At 51.7% G+C, this 18,754-nt stretch overlaps 1 protein-coding gene across 5 annotated transcripts in view; it reads right to left on the bottom strand.

Annotated features, from left to right (window-relative positions):
- Window positions 1-16,118, bottom strand: part of BCL11B (BCL11 transcription factor B) — a 96,704-nt gene extending 80,586 nt beyond the window's left edge. The window contains exons 1-2 of one of the 5 annotated variants that reach the window (XM_026111335.2): window positions 15,087-16,118; window positions 1,688-2,056 (exon numbers count right to left, since the gene is read on the bottom strand). In XM_026111335.2, coding sequence (XP_025967120.1) covers window positions 1,688-2,056; window positions 15,087-15,144 — 427 coding nt within the window. In that variant the 5' untranslated portion in view covers window positions 15,145-16,118. The remainder of the gene's footprint in view (window positions 1-1,687; window positions 2,057-15,086) is intronic. The other 4 variants (XM_026111336.2, XM_026111337.2, XM_026111338.2 and 1 more) reach the window with 4 other exon arrangements.
- Between the last annotated feature and the right edge of the window lie 2,636 nt (window positions 16,119-18,754).

Here is an 18,754-nt window from a genome sequence, read left to right as displayed (position 1 = left end):
AAGAAGAAGGTCCTCAATACTTCTGCTCCCATCAATCGGGAAGGAAATCTAGACCTCAGAAAGCTGCTTTACCGTAAAGGAGTCATGTCTGCCAGGAAACACATTCACAACAGCCAAAGGACAAGGAAAGGACGGGGTCAGGCCTTACAGCAGGGCTGCTTATAATGCTACAATGGATGCTGCCACTTCTAATGCCCCCAAAGCTACCAGCCTTCCCACGCCAAGATGGTGACTGCACCCACGAAGGACTCATAGAAGACAACAGCCTAGTCAATGGGTTGCATACGCACTCTCCTAAGAGGGGAGATCTGGGGGATCTGAAGACTGCAGCAGTTCAGATCCCAGATCTTCCTTTTCCTGATGGCTAAGCCCATGATAGATGAGGGGGACTGAATCAGAGACCTCCAATGGTAAAAGCAGGAAAACTCTTAAACTTCAATTGTAAAGAGAGGTTCTGCCACCATGCGTGTAACTAGTGCAGGCCTTCTGTGGATCCCCCTGGGGTACACCTCTACTACAGGCAGGACCCTGGACCCTCTAATCCCATATGAAAATTCCTGGAGAAATTGGAAGGGTGACAGCAGTGACAATTTACCACTGGTATTCTGTACGGGAGGGATATAGCTCACTTGAACAAAAAGGCCAGGCTGAGGGGATATCCTGCTGTGTAATATAAAAAGCCCAGTCTCTAGCAGGGAGCACAGCCTTCCTTAGGCCCAGCATGAGCAGTGCGTACCATGCTGCAGAGGAGTACACGGCTGCAGAGAGAAGAAACGCTCTGTGAGCCGGAAGCTGCCCACACTGTGCGCTCTGCAGGAGCCGTTTCAGAACAGCTCACCCAGGTAGATACCATCACCTGCTTGCCCATCAGCGAGACCACTGGGGATCTGCTGAGTAAATGTTAACTACACCACGTTACAGTTGCCTTGGAGCAACTGTAACCTACACACCCAATTTCTCTAAGATGCCCAGGAGTTTTAGAAAAAGAAATGCCCATAATTTGCTCACTCAGGCCAGCTCGTGCTCTCGTCTCCCCTTTCTAAAGCCCCATCTGGGGCATGCATTTGAATGGAAGAGTCCCCCACCCAGTTCCAGCAACCTGCAGAGACCCAGGATAGGTGGCACCGTCAGTAGTTCAGACAAGGAAGCTGAAACCTACCCTCGGCAGAAGGAACAAGCAAGGACTCAATGAAGTCCCACTTCAGCCCTTGGAACCAAATCTTCTTCCCACTAGAGCCAACGAGATTTCTCCATTGACTTCAGCAGGGTTGGGATTTGGCCCTTCCCACTGGCTCTGAGTGTTACACAGGGTATCCACAATGGATTGAACTCAGTGTATCACCCAATTCTCCTATCCCTCCACTGCAGCTACCTGCCTAAGGACACTCCTGAAATGGCTTCTCTGATCCCAACCTCGTGCTTTTTCCTATGTGTACAGGCTGGATCTTTGCTATCGCAGAAGATGAGGAGTCCTCTCTCTCAGACACCTGTTCTGCACAGATAGGGAGCTACCCTGAATTCAACGTGGGGTGAGCCGCCCTGCTGAGCCCTGTGTGGCCGTGAGGGTCCTCCAGACTGATGGCTCCTCTAAAGACCTGCGACTGAAGCCTCCGTTTCATGGCACTTTCTAGAGGGCTCTTGTTAAAAGATTACCTAGGCAGTTGATTGAGTGTAAAACATGCTGTACCTGCAATGTTCTCCTGCTTGGGGCAAATTCCTTTTGTAGGCGTGAGAAGACGGTCTTCTTCATCGGGTGTGACTTGGATCCCGATTTCCACTGGCTCTGACACTTTCCTGAGCTCGGCGCGTGAGGAGGGGGGAGGGCTGCTCTTATCCATGCTCTTTTCATAGCAGGCACCACCAGTGCCATTGCACTGTTTTCTCTTGTGCTCTATAAAAACCAAGATGTCTCCCAGCGGGAAGTTCATCTGACACTGTCCACAGGTTAACAAGTCGGGGTCTGTCCCGCCTGCGGCGATGCTGATGCCACCCGGCTCTGCTATTGCCAGGCTCTCATCCTCGTCGGCGATTGCCGGTTCCACATGGTCAGCCTCTGCTTTACATGGACAAGAAGAAAGGGAGGAAAGGGACGAGGGGAGAAGAGAGAGAGATTGCTTTGAATGTTCACAGACTCTGAAGGATGCATCACAAGAGGCCCAGCCTCCCCCCAAAAGAAGCCAAGCCTGATTAGATCTTTCTTGTATTTTTCAGCTTTTCCGCTCTCCCATAATGATTTCAATATATTTTGCAACCAAGCCTGCCTGAAACAAAATGGAAAGGCTGACCTGGCATAGCTTTCCTGACAGCTCCTTCCCACTGCTGCCAGCACTGCAAGAATATCAGCAAAGAGCCATTTTGCAAACGTTTGAGCCCCGAGTCGCTTTCTGAAACGGTTCCTCTTTTCGTATCCCGCCTTCTCATTCCCACGGCATCTCCCCACCACCTGGCAAAGACCCCATTCAGCAAATCTTATGCACTGAGACCTCTCCTTTGATTTCAGTGAGAGGGGGAAAGCAGGGGGAGAAGTACCTCAGAGCTCTGAAGAAGCAGGATCAGGCTCCCTGCAGCATACAAAAATAGTACCACCTTGTCCCTTTACAAAGACAGCAGCAAGGTTAAAGGGCTACCCGTTAGCACGAGCTATGGCAAACCATTTGCAAGAGTAAGGTAAGCAGGATATGGTCTAATGAGAAGTTAAGGGGTTTCTAAAGCATATATAGTGGGAGAAAGAATGAGGCACTTATTTAATATACTGGAATATGGGCTGAACCTTAAATCTTCCGCTCATTTGCCTGATGCAAAATACCTATACAGTTGCTGCATAGGTTATTAAAAGTTTTTGTATGAATCTTGCCCATGAACCTGATGGATTTCATACAATTACCCTCAAAAGATTCAGAAAGCATTTCTGAGTGACCTGGATCAGTTTCTAAGAAATAAGTAACTTCTCATTTCACAATTAATCACGTGCAGTGCTTGTTTTTTTAATGGGTATTTTGTAGATAATTCTTACAGTATAAAATAATTATGAATCACAATCCATTTCAGGGGCAAAATGTGTTTTTTGGTTTGTTTTCTCTTGTTCTACTGTGTAACTGCCAAATCATACAAACCTTGGTCTTTACTCAGGCAAAATTTCCACTGACTTTTGCCTAAGGCTGTTTTGCCTCCGAAAGGACTACAGGATTTGGGCTGAACAAAACAGAGGAACTAACAGTGCGTAAATCAGTGAGTGAAACCTATAATCGAATCAGGATTAAAAGAACAGTAGGAAAAAATGTTGTCTATTAGCGCCAACGGTTTGCTTATGAATTTCTTGGAGAAAGCAGTATCTCAAAGAAGTAAAACTGAGCTAAACAGATGTCATAACCCAGACCTGCGTCCTCCTCCTGGCCGAAAACAAAAGGACTCTTGTCCTGGTGTTTAGCAAATTGCAAAAAAGCACATAGAAAAGCGACGAGGTGGAAGGTGAAATATATTACCTGGCAGCAAAAAAATGGTTGAGCTTTGCAAAAGACAGTTTAGAAAAAGAATCGCCCCCTGTTTTTCCCTTCCAGAATAAATAATTGATTAGCGTATCTACCAGCTGTGTTACAAGTTGCATCAGAGCTCACTAACAGCAGAATACCAAGCAGCAGCACCAGCAGCAGTGGGAAAAGGACCCGAGGAGGTGCCCGAGCACGAACCATCCTTCTGGAAACGAAGATGGGCACAGGAAGGCTCGAGCTCCTGAAACTAATTCGCAACAAGGTTACCAAACACAAAGCCTAATACCCCTTCTGAAAACCATTAATTACCTTTTTCCCCTTAATCTAAGTTTAAAGGGAGTTTGAAGACAATACTACATAATTAATTCACCAATTTATTTTATGAAAAGATGCCCTGCCTTAGTGAAAATTTAACCACAACCCTGTGCTGAACAGGCACTGCCAGGAAGAGAGCGGATGTCTGTGAACAGTGTGTCACAATGCAAAAGGTAATTATTTAGTGCTTCGGTTCCCTTTAATGATCTAACATTGAGCAATATTGTTTATATTGAAGAGAGCTTGCACCTTTAATTACCAATTACATATACATCATTTTAGAGCCAAAAGAAAAGGACTGTGAAAAGGGTCCTTTAGAAATGTGCGCACTATTTCTAGGAAGAATTCCTATTCAGGGGGAGCAGAGTGTCAAAATATTAAAAAAAAAATAACCCACACACGGAGACACACGCACGCGCATACACACATGGGAGACGGGACAAAGAGCTGGAAAAGACAACATGAAAATAGGAACTGAACCAAGGGTCATAAGGAATAAAAGTGGCAGAGGGGGGAAAATGCTTGTTACTAGTTTCACGTAGCATTCCTGTAAAGCTTTCAGATTAAAGTGTGTCTCTCAAATTACAAAGGCTGAATTTTGGCATATATATAACAAATAAAAAGAAAAGCACAGATCTCAACTTTATTATCTTTTTGATGTGAGGAGTTTTTTTTTTTTTTCCTTCCTTGTGATTTAAATTGTGCCTTTCAGAAAACATAGCAAAACTGCTGCATTTGATAAGGGTCCTGACCATGCGTCTGTGGAAACATGAAGGAGGCTTCAACAGCTAAACTGTTGAGAATTCTTTCTTTTCAGTTCTACAGTTCATTTGAATATTAGTTAAATCCACATATGCCTATTCACTTACACTCTCTCACTCTCTCTTTCCAAGGACTCTGCAATGGCACTTTTTTAAAATAACATCTGGTATTCCTTCATATTTTGGCAGTCTTCACATCGCCGAAAATCAGCTTTTCGTTTTCTCGGTACACGGAGCCCTCGTGATCGGTAGTAATTGGGTTCCAAAGTATCAAAGTTTTTTACTCGGCTTGGTTTCTGATTTTAGCTTAATAAATCATCAAGCATGAGACCAGCCGTATACCTAACAATGCAAAAGCCATATTATATTCCCTCATTCGGGAGGTGGAAAACAGACATAAAAAGAATGAAAAACAAAATACTGAATAGATCTTCAAATACATTTTATCCATGTCAATTTGCATTTTTTTACTCAGAATAAAAAAAAGAAAAGGCTTCCTATTGACAACTCAATTAAGCCATTAAAAACCTACATTCAAATAACATTACAGGAGAGATTTAAAACCCACAAAGGAAAAGAGAAAAAAGCCTGGAAGTCCAGCCCATAACGCATCGGGTCATGCCTGGTTAATACAACAGCCAAGATCTTACGCTGTTTAAGGAGTCCTTTAATACCAACAGGGCAATTTAGGCCAGTCTCAATCTAAAGTTCTGACTCCACTTGTGTCTGTGGGTTTAAAATGAGTCGCTTCACATTATTTGAATTTAACTCTGTGGTTTTATTTCTGTTTGTTGGTAGCAGGGTTTAGGGGGAGGAGGGTGTTTCCTCCTGAGCATTTATTTATTTATTTAATTTTAAGAAGGAAAAATCAAGCCATACAAAAAAAAGGAGACTGGAAAACATCTCATCTCCCTTATGTGGGAAAGGGAAAAAATGCAAACGAGCTATTTCCAGCCCGGAGCCATGCCATGGCTCTCCCAGGTGCGCTAAGGTGTGCCCAGCACCTTCCCAGCACCAGGGAAGCCTCCGACCCGCTCTGCGGTGCCTCCCCACGGTGCGCGCCGAGCACCAGGGACGGGCTTCACGGGGGGACATCAGCGACGCTGCTGTCACCCGATGGCGCCATGGTATTTGTGCAGCTGGACCAGGTAAATTATTTGCCTTACATCGAAAAGCATCACGCTTGCCGGCTGGACTCTAAGCTGTATCTCGGAGCGCTCCGTCCACCATGCCAAGATGGGGGATACGACGGTCGTAACTCCGTAAAGGTCCTGCCGCAGAGCCACCAGCCCTCCCGTCCCAGCACGGTGGCATCATTGCAGCACGCGCCCCACGCGCACAATGTTCTTGCACCCAATATTAGAAGAAATGGGCCCGCTAAGCACTCGCTGCCCGTCAAATGTCTCAAAATCATACTCATTAATAGTGACAAAGACGGTGTTATTAAAAATCATCTCGAAAGCCTCAAAAGACAAACCCGTAGACGCTTGTTCCCAGGCTTCGGTTGAGGCTGGGTCCAAGTAGCGGAAATTTCTTTTCTTGTATTTTTATTGTACTGCAGAGCCAAAGGTTCAAAGAAAACGAACAGTCATCAGCCTATTCTCTTTCTTGTTTTTCCCCTTCACACGGTATCAAAGGGAGGCAGAGAAAGGGGGAGAGGGAAGGGGTTGGTCCTGGGCCAAAGCGCTGCGGGTCGGACGGCCTCCCCGCGCTCGGCCCCCGCAGCTCGGCCACAGACCGACAACGTGGGGCTCAGCGGCACTGCACCAGCGCCGCAGCAGGGCCCCGCGCCCGCCGTCCCCACGCAAACCAAGCACCCACCAACCCCTCCAGCTGCCCTTCTCCAAGCCGAGCCGGGGCTCCCTCGCCCCTCTCGCACCCGGCCGTGGCCCGGCACACATGTGCAACGACTGCAACATCCTCCGGGCACCACCACCGCCGCCTGGAAAGCGACCCCAGTCCTCGTGCGGCTCAGCCTCGCTGGCGAGGGAGCACAAACCCGGGGCTCATTCTTCAGGGTGTTGCCCAAAGCAGGCTTGAAAATGATGTCCCTTCAATCAACACCCACATGTCACATTTACTGTAACATCAACATGCTTAACGGAAATAGCTCCGATCACACACTCTCTAGCTGGGTTATCAAAGAGATCGGTGTCAGGATCCAAGCTGCACAAAGACTAACACTTCTGAGAGCAGGTGACGCAGCTCCTTGCCGCCTAAGTTCATCAATAACCTGCTCCCAGGCCCCTTTCTGCAGCTGCAAGGTGCAGAATCCAGTTTGTGTCTACAAGCGGCACCACATTCGGCATTAAGAGACACTGCTTATTTGCCATTGATGTTTAATTTTTCTGATCCGGAGGACTGAAAAACAATTGCTCGTAGTTTAAAAAAAAAAAAGTCCGAGGCTGCGCTGGCCGAAAGCGAGGACGGCAACTCACTCAGAGGGCCAAAACGGGGCCGGCGGCTCCGCGTCACTCGCAGTGCACAAAGCCGGCGCCGGGCAGAAAGGGCAACGCGCCGCGGGGCCGGACGCTGCGCCGGAGCCGGGGGGGCTCTGCTGCGCACCTGGCCGCAGCGGGCCGCAGGGGCAGGGGGGCGCCGAGGCCCCGTGCATCCCCACGGCCGGCCGGCGGGCAGCAGCCCCTTCGCGCGCCCCGGCGCGCTGGCGAACGCCGCGGCTGCGAGCGAGGGGGTCGCTGGCCGAGGCCGCGCTGCAGAAGCGTCCTGAGCCGCTCTGGAAGCAGCTCGGCCCCAGCACGCACCTGAGACGCAGCAAACTCCGCCGCAAGCCTAAAGGAAAGGGGGAAGGGGAAAGCGAGAAGGGGGACGGCTCAGTGGCAACGCCGGACCCAAGCAGAACAAAAGCCAAGAATATCCAAGAATCCCCTCGAATCCCAAACATTTGCCAGACGCGGTTTCATCAGAAACGACGCACGGCATTTCGGAAGGGAGTGGCGTGTCTCCTCTTAAGTAAACTATACGTTCATAAAAAAATATTTACGGCTTTTGAGAGCGTAAAATGCACAGGCTCTTCTATAGACTGCAGAAGCCGTAAATCTCCCCAGATAAAATGCAATGCAATGATGTGATATAAAAGCACTCTTTGTTCCCAAGTGAATAGATTTGTTTTATTTAAAACTAAATGACAAGCAAGGGGAGAAAAAAGCACTCGGTACCACAAAAGGCAAAGGAGCGGTATTTTGGTACAGTCTTTTAACTGGCTTAGAAGAGAATATCTGAATCACAGATTCTTACCCCAAGATTTAAAAGGCATGATCAAAATTAAGCAATTAGTTTTGAACGCGTATTAAACACACAACAACTCTGTTCCTTTTTTAAATATCAGTCTCAGAAGAGACTGTGCTTCTCGATTGTGTATAAAGCACTGTTGCTCATATACAATTCTCTTAAGCCATTTTTTAACTTTCATTGAAGCATATTCATTGCAACATTCAGCAAATTTATGGCTTATTCCAGTGGCTTAGTAAAAGGGGTCATAAAAAAGTTAAGTAAACCAGTGTTTTTTTTCCCTCTCCCTTAACTTTGGATTTCTTTTTTATACTGTGCTGTCTAGCGCTTAGTCTTCGGAAAGTACCTTGGGCATATCCCGCACAGACACAAATTATCAGCTGCTCCAGGAAAAAAAAAATCAGAATTTCTTGCACTGAGGCAACTACACAAAAGACTTGCATATGTCAAAAATACAGAACTAAGTCCCTGTGAATGCTGCACCATTAATCAAATCCCCGATCTGGTGTCACTTTTGCCAGTAAAATGATGATATTCTTCTAACCCCCTTCTGCCAGCGTGTGCCTGCAACGCATGAAGTGTGTCCCTCTGCTTTAATTTGTTTTCGAATAGCCTGCTTTAGGCATTTTTTATATATTCTTTGGGAGGAAAAAAAAAAAAGCCGTTACTTAAAGCTCCAGCAAGGGTCTGCAGTACCGAGCAGGCAGCAGCTTTTTGGGAGGGAGAGCAGCAAGCGACTGTAAGTGATGTTCAGCTGCTGAACACCCAGCTGCCGCCGAGGCTCGCAGCCGTGGGTGCAGGGGAACGGTGTGCAGCCTGCACAGAGGCATTTTAAGAAAGTAAATAAACACAAAAGAGGAAGGTGCTGTAGTACAAGCAGCTGAATGAATCACACATTTATCAGCGCGTGCTGTTATTGATGCCTTTTTCCTCCGTCATTAAAAAGATACATATATATAAAGCGATCTACATTCAATGCTGATACTTCACCAGGTGCTTTTGCAGTATCGCTAACTTTAAAGCAGGCAGAAACACCCCCAGCCACCGTTTATTTTTCCACGCACTTTCTCTTGAGGCTACCAAGGCAAGACCGAACTCGATGGACACCTGATGCGAGCACGGGGCGCAGAGCAACCTGGACGAAACCGCTGCACTGCGGCAGCGCGCCTGAAAGCAGGAGAAGCCCTGGCAGGTTTTGGTGCAGCGCGTCTCCCGGGGGAGGCCTCCCCGACGGGCCTCAGCCCCGGCGAGCGGGCCGGCTGGGATGCAGAGGAGGGTGCGGGAGGAAGGGAGCGTGTGCGCGCGCGGGGAGGAGGAGACGGGCACCGCTGCTCCTCTTAGCAAAAGTCAATGGTCGGGGAAGGGAAGCGAAGCCACAATCGGCAAAAGTTTTGAGATTTCAGGAGGGGAGAAGGGCGGCTCTCCTCGCAGCTGGAGGGGGAGAGCATCACCGGCAGCGGAGACGCCGTGCTCTCCATCTCGCAGGTCTGCCAGAGCAGCTGGCTGCTGTCTATATGCTCCCAAGGAGCTCAATTCGAACATTAAATGAAGTAGAGAAATCATCAGATAAATTGCTGGCCCTCTCTGCTCAAGAGTGAAGGGTTTTTGTACAGTTGATGACAGCCCTGATCTTTTGTCTGACCTAATTTATTTCTCTTTCAGGTTAGAAAGAAGCATGTTTTCCTGTCACGGGATAACCTTCATCCACATACTGTACCCTAAAAATAAGAATACACTTTTACCATGTTAGCAACACCCTAACTCGATGAATTTCTCGGACTGGGTGAAGCAAACCTTCTGCCCGACACGCAGGGATCAAAGCATGCTATGTGCATGCCACGAAATTATATGTTTGGGCAAGAAAGCGTCCCACGAACGTCCATCCACGGCGCACGACCAGACAGGAACGGAGAACAGCACAAGCCCTGGGGAAGAGCAGCCTACGAGCTATTCAACAGCAACTTCGAAATGACATGTGTGATTTTGTGTTTGTTTCTTCAGAAAAAAAGACTTATTTTCATTTACGAGAACTGCGGGGTTTTCGTTAAAAGGACCTGAGGCTCAAAGTGCGGCAAACTATCCAGTATCGGATACCCTCGGCAGGGGTCCATGGAGCTTTCTGACATGCAAGCACAGCAAATCGTGTGTGTGTGTGTCTGCTTTGCTGCTGGACACACTTTCTCCTACAAGTCCAGCTTCCTTGCTCTGGGGTTTTATGTCCACTGCAAACACACAAATGGATGTAGATGGGCTTTTCCCCCACGCACAGAGACACCCTCACATACAGGTATCACTACCCCAATCACTATCTGACAACAACAAATTGAGAATTTAAACATTATATGCTGACAATAAAAGGCATTGTTAAAAAATAATTTTAATTAAAAACTCCTGTCTGCCGGAGTCGATTAATCAGCCGCGATTCAGCTAAAAATAGACGTGTCTCACTTGCAGCCCCTCTCTCAGCTAGCACTATATAGATCTTCGCATGAAAATCAATACTACAACTTTACACTGAAAACATTTTACAGCAGCGTAAACTGTCTCAGCTGTAGCTATTATTTCCTAGGGTAGAGCATCGCAGGCAGCAGCGCCAGCAGGGCTGAGCCAGCCCCTGCATGAGACAGGCTACGAGCTCCCCCTAGTCGCCAACACCCGCCACTTACAGCCGGGGCCACCGCGCAGGCTTGCGAGGCACCGAAAAGCCAGCAAAGTTTATTTTGGAAAGTATTTTATATCAACAAACAACACCGAGCGCGAAGCAATCTAGATAGGAAACGTGCAAGAGAAATAAATGTCTTGTGCGCGGCATTTTGAACTGAAACGATACGCGAGCGGCAAGCCCGGCTCTGGGAAGAGCAGGAGAAGAGGTGTCAACTTAAGTCAGTAACTGATATCAATAATTTGTACTACTCTGACGAGTGCGCACTCCACTAAGTCATAATTATTGTCAAATACGCCACAAGACGACCCTTTCTTCTACAGAGAAACATACATTTTGCACAAGACAAGGGCTCCAGCCGTTCCTGTTAAACACCGCCAGGTTGTAAAATGTTTAAGACTTTTATTTCTCAATATTTAAATAAGCCTGACAAAATATGCTCTGCATCTGCCGACCAGCAAAAAATGCAAAATGATTTCTCACCGGCTGTACATCTATTTAAGCCACCAAGCAAATCAACCAGGAAGGACTAAGCAATCTAGTTCCACAATCTAGTTACTCGGCATCAGGGTTTTTTTTAATAATTTTAAAAGACCAGAAAACTATGAAAATATGCCAGTATATTTTTTATCCTATGAGTCCAATACAAATATATTCAAATAAAAGGCAACCTGAAAATCACCAGAACGTAACCCTTTTTTTCCTGACCTATTTAAAGCCGACACATGTAATGTCTTTTAAAAACATGTTAGGCTTTTCTATATGTACAAACTATGTGGGTATTATGAAAAAAGAAGCCATCTCCAAAATAATTTCCTCTCTAATTCTTTAGTAACAGCTTACATTCTCTTTTGTATGAGAGTTGATTAGTTTTTCTTTTCCATAGGAAAAAGTGCATTAATTGCACTAAAGCTAAATGCATTTTAAGTGAAGTTCCTTGAAGCAATTTGCAAAAACTTCGACATGCAAAAAATGTTGCTGTTTCCTTTTATTTTTAATGTGCAAATAAGAACTGATAAAGCAAATTTTTACTCTTCCTAGGGAACCTGTTGACCAGGTACTGAAGGGTCTCCTTTGGAAACCTGGCTATCTGGAATTGCAGGATTTTACTGTGCCTTTCCCTCCCAATCTTTGCTGCTGCTGTACAGAATGTTCTTGCTTTGCCGCCTTCTGCAAAACTGCTAGGAGCAAGCTTTTCACATGCTCTCTCGCCTTTCACATTTCCTTCAAATGTAAAATGCAGGACTAGTTTGAAAACAGATTTCTCAAGTTTAAAAAAAAAAGGGAAAAAAAAAGATTTTAAGCTGGAAAATCAGCAGTTTGAATCAAACCAAACTAATGTTCCTTTGCACAGAGCAGCTCTCCACCACAGCCTCCTTTCTACCTAACCGCGCTTTTTGCTTTGTCCACCCATTTAAGTGAGCACAGCTACCAAGTTTGTTCTGTCCACCAGCACTGAAGAAAGGTCCGGAGCTGCTCTTTTCTCTCCATGTCTTTCCCCCCCTTTTTGTCCTGCACATGCATCCATTACAGGGCTGCCTGGGTGAGCCTGGCAAGGACAAACAGGCCACTCAGCTTTGCAGTCTTAAAAGACCACTGTGCTAATGAGCCCCTGGAAGTCTGCAGCACAACTACATTGCAGTTTCTCTGCTTTTTGTGTTTGTTTGTCTTACACTCAGGATCTAAACGTTTCTCTGAACACCAAGAGCATGAAACCTAATAAACTCCAGCTAAGCAGTGTCAGAAAAGCTTTCTCTTTTTCTCTCTCTCCCCATCTCCCTCTCCCTATCTCTTTTCTTGCCTGGCACAGACCTCCAATCCATCCTGAAATGCAACTCTCCTGACAGATGCCAAAAAGGGAGAGAGGGAAAGGGGAATGGAAAAAAAAAAAAAAAAAAAAAAAAGCCAAAGCTAAACATGACATAAATGCAAGATTTCACAAAACAGTATCAATTCATCCCAGCTTTGGGGGCTTGGCTTGGCTTGGGGTTGGATTTATTTTGTTGCAAGTGTTTTGGCTTCCTATTCCGTTGCAATGGTACTTTGCAAACTCCCCCTTGCAGAGGAGAGCAGCCTCCCTGGGCTGCTTGTCCCCCCCGCCCCCCCGGATTACACCTTCCCGGGCACTGCGACACCCCCTCCGCCGCCTGCAGCTGGGGCCGGCGCCTGTGCGAACCTGCCCGCGCGTCCTGCGCCCCCAGCCCCAACCGCGGCCCCCCCGCAGCTCCCACCCCCCTCCCAGGGATACCTTCGTTTTTTGCTGCCCCTGCTCAGTATGCAGCCTGATTTCTCCGCCAAGCTTCCTCAGGATGGAGAGGCAGATAAAGAGGAGCGGGAGGGAGGGCAGCTGCGCGCCGCTCCGCTCTCCATCCCCGGCCTCCCGCTACCCCCGCGGCCCCGCGCGCCGCGCCGCGCTGCCTCGGCACTCGCTTCCACGCAAAGCGGTCGCAAATCGAGATCAAATTGGAAGCACAAACCTACCTGGCTCTCTTCTCCACCCCACCTCCCCCCCCCAACAGCAACAGCAGCAAGAACAGAAATGTTTCACCCCTTTAAACAAATTCAGATGCGCGCAACAAACCAGATTTTCCGCACACCCCCTTTCAACACCCCACATCTCCTCGCAACTGAGAGGGGAAAGAAGTAGGAGAAATTGCACAGGGCGATTCAGAGTGTTTGGGTTGCTGATACTTTTCTTATTAAAAAAAGAGGAAAAAGAAAGGAAAAAAATAAGCCACCAACAAAAAGGGAAACTCATTTTCCAAACCGGATGGTTAAAAACAAAATGCAATTAACGAAGGGGAGGAGTGGGGGGGGGGGGGAGATCCACCTTTTATGGTGATGCAAATCTGGCTCCAAAATAACAATGAATTAAAAACACTCTCCCCCCGAAAGAGAGCTGAATACCAGATGCATCTTCATTTGTGTTCCACCAGCTGATGGGCTGGAGGTGGCGGGGGGGGGGGGGGGGGGAGGGAGGAACGGGTTAAAAATAAAGGAGCACACCAAAAAAAAAAAGGAAAGCCAGAGCGAAAGAAATTGAAATTTCGGGAGCCGAAACGTCCCCCCACAGCCCTCCCCTACGAAAAGAAAAAAAAAACTCGCAGGAGGTGGAAAAAAAAATATATATATATATATATCGATTCCCAAGGAAATCTTACAAACAGAAATTTATCACCGGTAACAAAGAAAGAGAGGAGCCCGCAAGCACCAAATGCTCCTGGCAGATGGCTCCTATTCTTGGCTTTCAGGGGAGGGGAGAGAAGCCGGGGGAATATTTTATTTATTTATTTAAATTCTTTAAAATCTGAACATAAATATTCGGATCCGCCGCGGCTGAGGCTCAGCCCCGGACCGGCTCCGTGCGCGCCGCCGCCCCCCGCAGCACAGCAACTTGCGGACGTCTCCAGGAGGGCCCGGCCGCCTTCCCGGCGGGGAGCGGGGCCGCCGCGGCCTCCGCCCCCCCCCCCCGGCCTCCCCGCGGCGGGTCGTTCAACCCCCCCCCGCCCCGGTCCGGTACTAAGGATTTTTCGGAGGGTAACGCGCCGCCTCCCCCCAGCCCGCGCCCGGCGGCGGCTCCCCCCGTGGGGCCGGGAGCGGCGGAGCGGGGCGCCCGGCGCGGGGAGCTGCCCCCGGCTGCGCTGCCGGCGCTCCCCCCTCTCCCGAGGTTTTGGGGGTGGGGAAGGGGGAGGCGGGGGATGCTGGGGGGGTCCTCCTTCCCTCCCTCCGCTTTTCTTTTTCTTTCGGTTTTGGGGAGGGGGTGTGTGTGTGTTTTCATTCGACAATGGGAGCGGCGGCAAAGTGCAGCCTCCGCTCCTGCCCCAGCGCCGGAGCCGCCGCCGCTGCCCGGCCCCCGCTTCGTGCCCCGCAGCTCCGTCCGCCGCCTCGGCTCCCCCCGCGCCCTCCCCCTGCCGGCAGACGCCCCCAGCCCCTCCGCAGCCCCCGCCCGGCCCCCAGCCCCGTCCGACCTCCTCCTCCCCCCCGCCGCCTTGCAGGAGAGCAGAGCCACCCCCCGGCGATGCACCTGGGCCGGGCAGGGCTGCAGCCCGCCCGCCCGCCCGCGCCCCGCGGCCCCGCCGCGGCCAGCCCGGCCCGCTCCGCCCCGGCCGCCTCCATGCGCTTCCCACCGCCTCCCCCGGCCGCTGCGCTGCCCCCCGCCGCCCGCCCCGGCTGTCACGCCGCCGCGCTGCGCCCGGCCAACTTTTCCCACCGCTCCGCGCTGCCCCCGGAGCGGGGAGCGGGGCCGAGCGGCGGGGCAGCGCGGCCGGTTCGCCCCCCCGCTCCGCTCCGCGCCCGCCGCGCTCCCCGGGGCAGCCCCGCGCCCGCCGCGCTCCCCGCCGGCAGCGCCCGCCGCCCGCCGCCCGCCTCACCTCCGCACCGCTGCAAATTCACGGCAAACTTCGGGCTTCTCCCCCCCTCCACCCCCAGCCCATCCCCCCGAGCCGCGCACCCCCCTCCCCTCTTTAATTCCCCGTTCCTCTCCCTCTCTCTGAAGTCATTTACCAGCTTTGGTTTCTCCTGGACTCCCCCCCCCCCCCCCCCCCCGCTTCCTCCCCTTCTCTAATTTTGCTCCTTGATTTCGGCTCGGTCTGGTTCCAAGTTCAAACTTACGTGTGATAATCTCTCTTTGTGACAAGTGCTGCGGGTTTCCCTGCTTGCGACGGGACATTGCCCTGGCATTTACACTGGCATCGCCTGGAGAGCTGCACTGGTCTGGGGAGATGTGTCGGGGGGGCGATCCTCCTCTTTTTTTTTCCTCTTTCTTCTTCTTCTTCTTTATCGACTTCTTCTTCTTTCAAAAAATAAAAGGAAAAAAAAGACCTCCTTTCTGTCGCTGTTGTGGTGCACTAGCTGGGATGCCCTCTCAATTAAAAATCATCATCATCATCATCATCAGGAAAAAGCTTTCTCGCTCTGCTTTTTCTCTTTCAAACACTCTGTCTTTTCTCCACTGCTGCTGCCACTTGGACTTCCAAATCTCTTCTTGAACTTAGGAGGATATGCACCGCCAGTGACACTTTTCTCTTTCCCTCTTTCCAGAGTGCTTGGCAAATTGGCAAGTGCGCTTTTCCACCAGGAGGGTAAAAATAAAAATAAAAAAAATCAAAAAAGAAGCAGGAATATCAAAAAAGTACTGGAATTGGGATTGCCCACACACAAAAAAAATTGCCAAAAAATTGTTTTTCAGAGATTGACCCTTGCTGGGTAGATATACATATAATTTTTTTGAAAAGGGGTAGCCAAAACTGTGTCTCCTCTTTCCCAGTTCAAGTGGCACTGCTTTGCCCTGGTGCTTTTGGATTGCCAGTGCTCCTGCACCACTTTGCACTCTTCCCCCCTCGCCTGGCACCGGGACTGGAAGGAAGGAAGCCCCCAGTGCAGCTGGGCTGGTGCTGGCTATTACTATTATATATTGCAATGTGAAGATGGCGGAGTCCTGGTTCTCTGGGAGCGCTCTGTCTCTCTATGGCTGGGGCTGCCTCTGTACAATGGGATAAAATTCAAGTTCAAGTGCGGACGTGACGTTTAATCTGCACTAGAGACAAAAAGACCCAGAGAGTAGGAGCACTGGGGGCGACTAGCGGTGGCTTTTTAACATTGTACCCTGCAAGAGAACAAGAAGCACCACTCGCACTCACACACTCACACACGCACCAACTCGAGCACACGCGCGGATCGGCGCCGCGCTTTGTGCAGCGCTGCTTCCCGGGAGCGCTGAGTGCCAGGAGCAAAGGGGGGGCCGGGGGGGAAACCCGCATCCTCCCGCGCGGCGAAGCTTCCCCCGAGCGCGGCCGCGGCGGCCCCGGGGGCCGCGGCTGCCGGGCCGGCGGCGCTGCGCGGCCGCGCTCCGAGCCGCGCTGCTGCCCCGGCCGGCGGCGCGGGAGGGCGCGGAGCGCTGCGCGCCGCTCATGCCGCCGCCGCCGCCGGGTGCTGCTCCGCCGCGGGGCGCGTCCGGCGGGAGAGCCCCGGAGCGCCGGGGCTGCCCTCCCCTCCGGGCTCCGCCGCGGCTGCGAGCACGCTCCCCCTGCGTCTCTCCCCAACAGTTTTACAACAGCACAAATATCTGTGTGGGTTGGGGAGAGGTTTTTCTTTTTTTTCCCTCCTCTCTCCCTAATCTCAGCGTGATCGTTCCGGGACACACGCGCGCACGCACAAGCCTCCCCGACCTTCTCCCCCCTCCCCCCACCCCCGAAATGCCTGGCATGAGGGTTTTCCTTGGAGGAACGAGGCTCAGCCGCGGATCGAGAGCCACCGAGCTCCCAGGCACCGCGTCTCGGTGCACTTTCCCCCAGCTCCGCACGCAGGTAAATGCCCGCAGCTGCGTGCGCCGCCAACTTGGGAGCTTCTTGGCAACCAACTTTTTCCCCTCTGCCTCCGCTCTCCCGGCCCCACCGCCTTCGATTTTTTTTCTCTCTCTCTCTCTCCAGGCAAGCAAATAGTTTCGTGCGAAGTGCTTTTCAGCACCAGCTCTGGACAGGGCGAGGGAAATGGGGGGGAGGGGGGAGGGGGGGGGTTGCAGGCAGATGGAAGAGAAACCCAAGAAACCCAGCCTCCACCCGGCGCACGCTAGCAGAGCCGCTCTGCATTCGTGTCATTTGCTCTCTACGTTAAATGAATATTTTTGTATTAAGTCGAAGGAGAGCCTTAGGGGACCAGATTTCATCTCGGTGCCCTTAATCAGCTTTGAGTAGAATTTGGCTAAACAGCAACACTCTCGCCTCCTCCAGCAAATCTGCCTTTGCCTGCACCACCACCCCCCCCTCACATCTCGCACTTCGGCTCCGTTGCCCCCAGCCCCCGCAGCCGGCCCCGGCCCGGCCCCGGCGCAGCAGCCCCCGGCCGCCGCGGCCTGCCGGCCTCCGCGGGCACCCAGCAGACACGTAAAAGATATTTAACAGCGCTTAAGCCTGTTCAAATTCTTCGCCCTGTTTGTTTGCTCGGTTTTACAGGGTCCTACAAAGAAAAACTCAGCGCGGTGGCAGCAGCGGCTGCCCGCCGGCGAGGCACCGGCGCCGTCGAGCCCCGGGCAGGGACGCCCCGGCCGCGGCCTCCCCTGCGCCCGAGGGGCCCGGGCCGACACCCCGCGGCCGGGGCTGCCCCCGGGGTGAGCTGGGGGGCGGACACTTTCCCTCCCTGGGGTGCAAAGTCCGGCTGGCAGCGGCTCCGGCCGCGTCTCGGAGAGTTGCAGGAAGCTGCGCCCCTGCGGAGCGGGGCTTATCGGGAAGTTACTGGGCATCATCTGTTGATTAACCAGTGTCTTCCAGCGGGCACTGGGAGCCCGAGATAAGGGCGATCAATGATTGACCCGGCGGGCGGCGCGGGGGCGCGGAGCCCCCTCCTGCCGCCCGCGTCGGCAGGTTGCGGGCAGGGCTGCTGGGGCGAGCTCCCGGCCTGCCTCCTCCTCCTCCTCCGAAAACACATCCCAACAGGGAAGGGAAAAAAAATCCAAAGTGATTTCTCAGTCTCCTCTTTCCTCCCCTGTCTGGCACTTGTGATCATTAGCACTGAAAGCTGTTAATGTCTTGTCTCACAGCTCCCCCTTTAGTCTCTCTGCTCTCCCTGTCTCGCGTTCAAAGCCAGATCAATAGCAGGCTCTTTCCAACCTTGACCCATCCCTCGACCCGCCTCCATCTGCAGCTGGCCCCGCCGCTTCGTCCCCCCCCCGCCGCTGCTTCCCCCAGCAGCCAAACGAGCGGGGCCGGGGGCTGCCGCCGGGCGGGGGGGGCTGCCCCACGGCATCGCCCCGCTCCTGGGGGCCCCTCGCCTCGGCCCCCCGCCTGCCCCTCGCCGCAGCCCGGGACGGGCCTGGTCCCCCGTGGGCCCGGCCGCCGTGGTGGGCCGAGCGCGCCGCCGGCCCCGCATCGCCCTTGGCGCCGCGGCGCCTGCTCCCCGCTGCAGGAGCGGCGAAACCCGCAGGCCGAGGGCAAGCTCGTCCCTGGCCGTGCAGGTGCTTCAGCGCCTCCTTTTAAACTAGGCAAAAATGCACTTGCACGCACGAGATGTCTTGTACTGAGGTCGTCATCTTTCCCGTCTTCATAATGTGCCCGGGATTTGAAGAGTTCTCATCTAGAAACACCATCCTTATCGTAGGGGAAAACAAGCTAATACGAGGTTAAATACCCGTTTTATCCTATACAGGACAAGGCACGCTGAGTCAAGAACGCCCAGCGCACCCAGGTTTCGCGTCTTCTCTTTCTTTTCTTTTTTGAAACCATGCGATGTCTTTTGCTGAAATTTGGCACAGATCTGGCTACGTAAGTAACAGTGGCTACAGCATA

This window comes from Dromaius novaehollandiae, chromosome 5 (genome assembly GCF_036370855.1).
Source record: "Dromaius novaehollandiae isolate bDroNov1 chromosome 5, bDroNov1.hap1, whole genome shotgun sequence".
NCBI lineage: Eukaryota > Metazoa > Chordata > Aves > Casuariiformes > Dromaiidae > Dromaius > Dromaius novaehollandiae.
The sequence above is the reverse complement of the archived record's forward strand: the minus strand, read 5'-3'. Positions and strand labels throughout refer to the sequence as shown.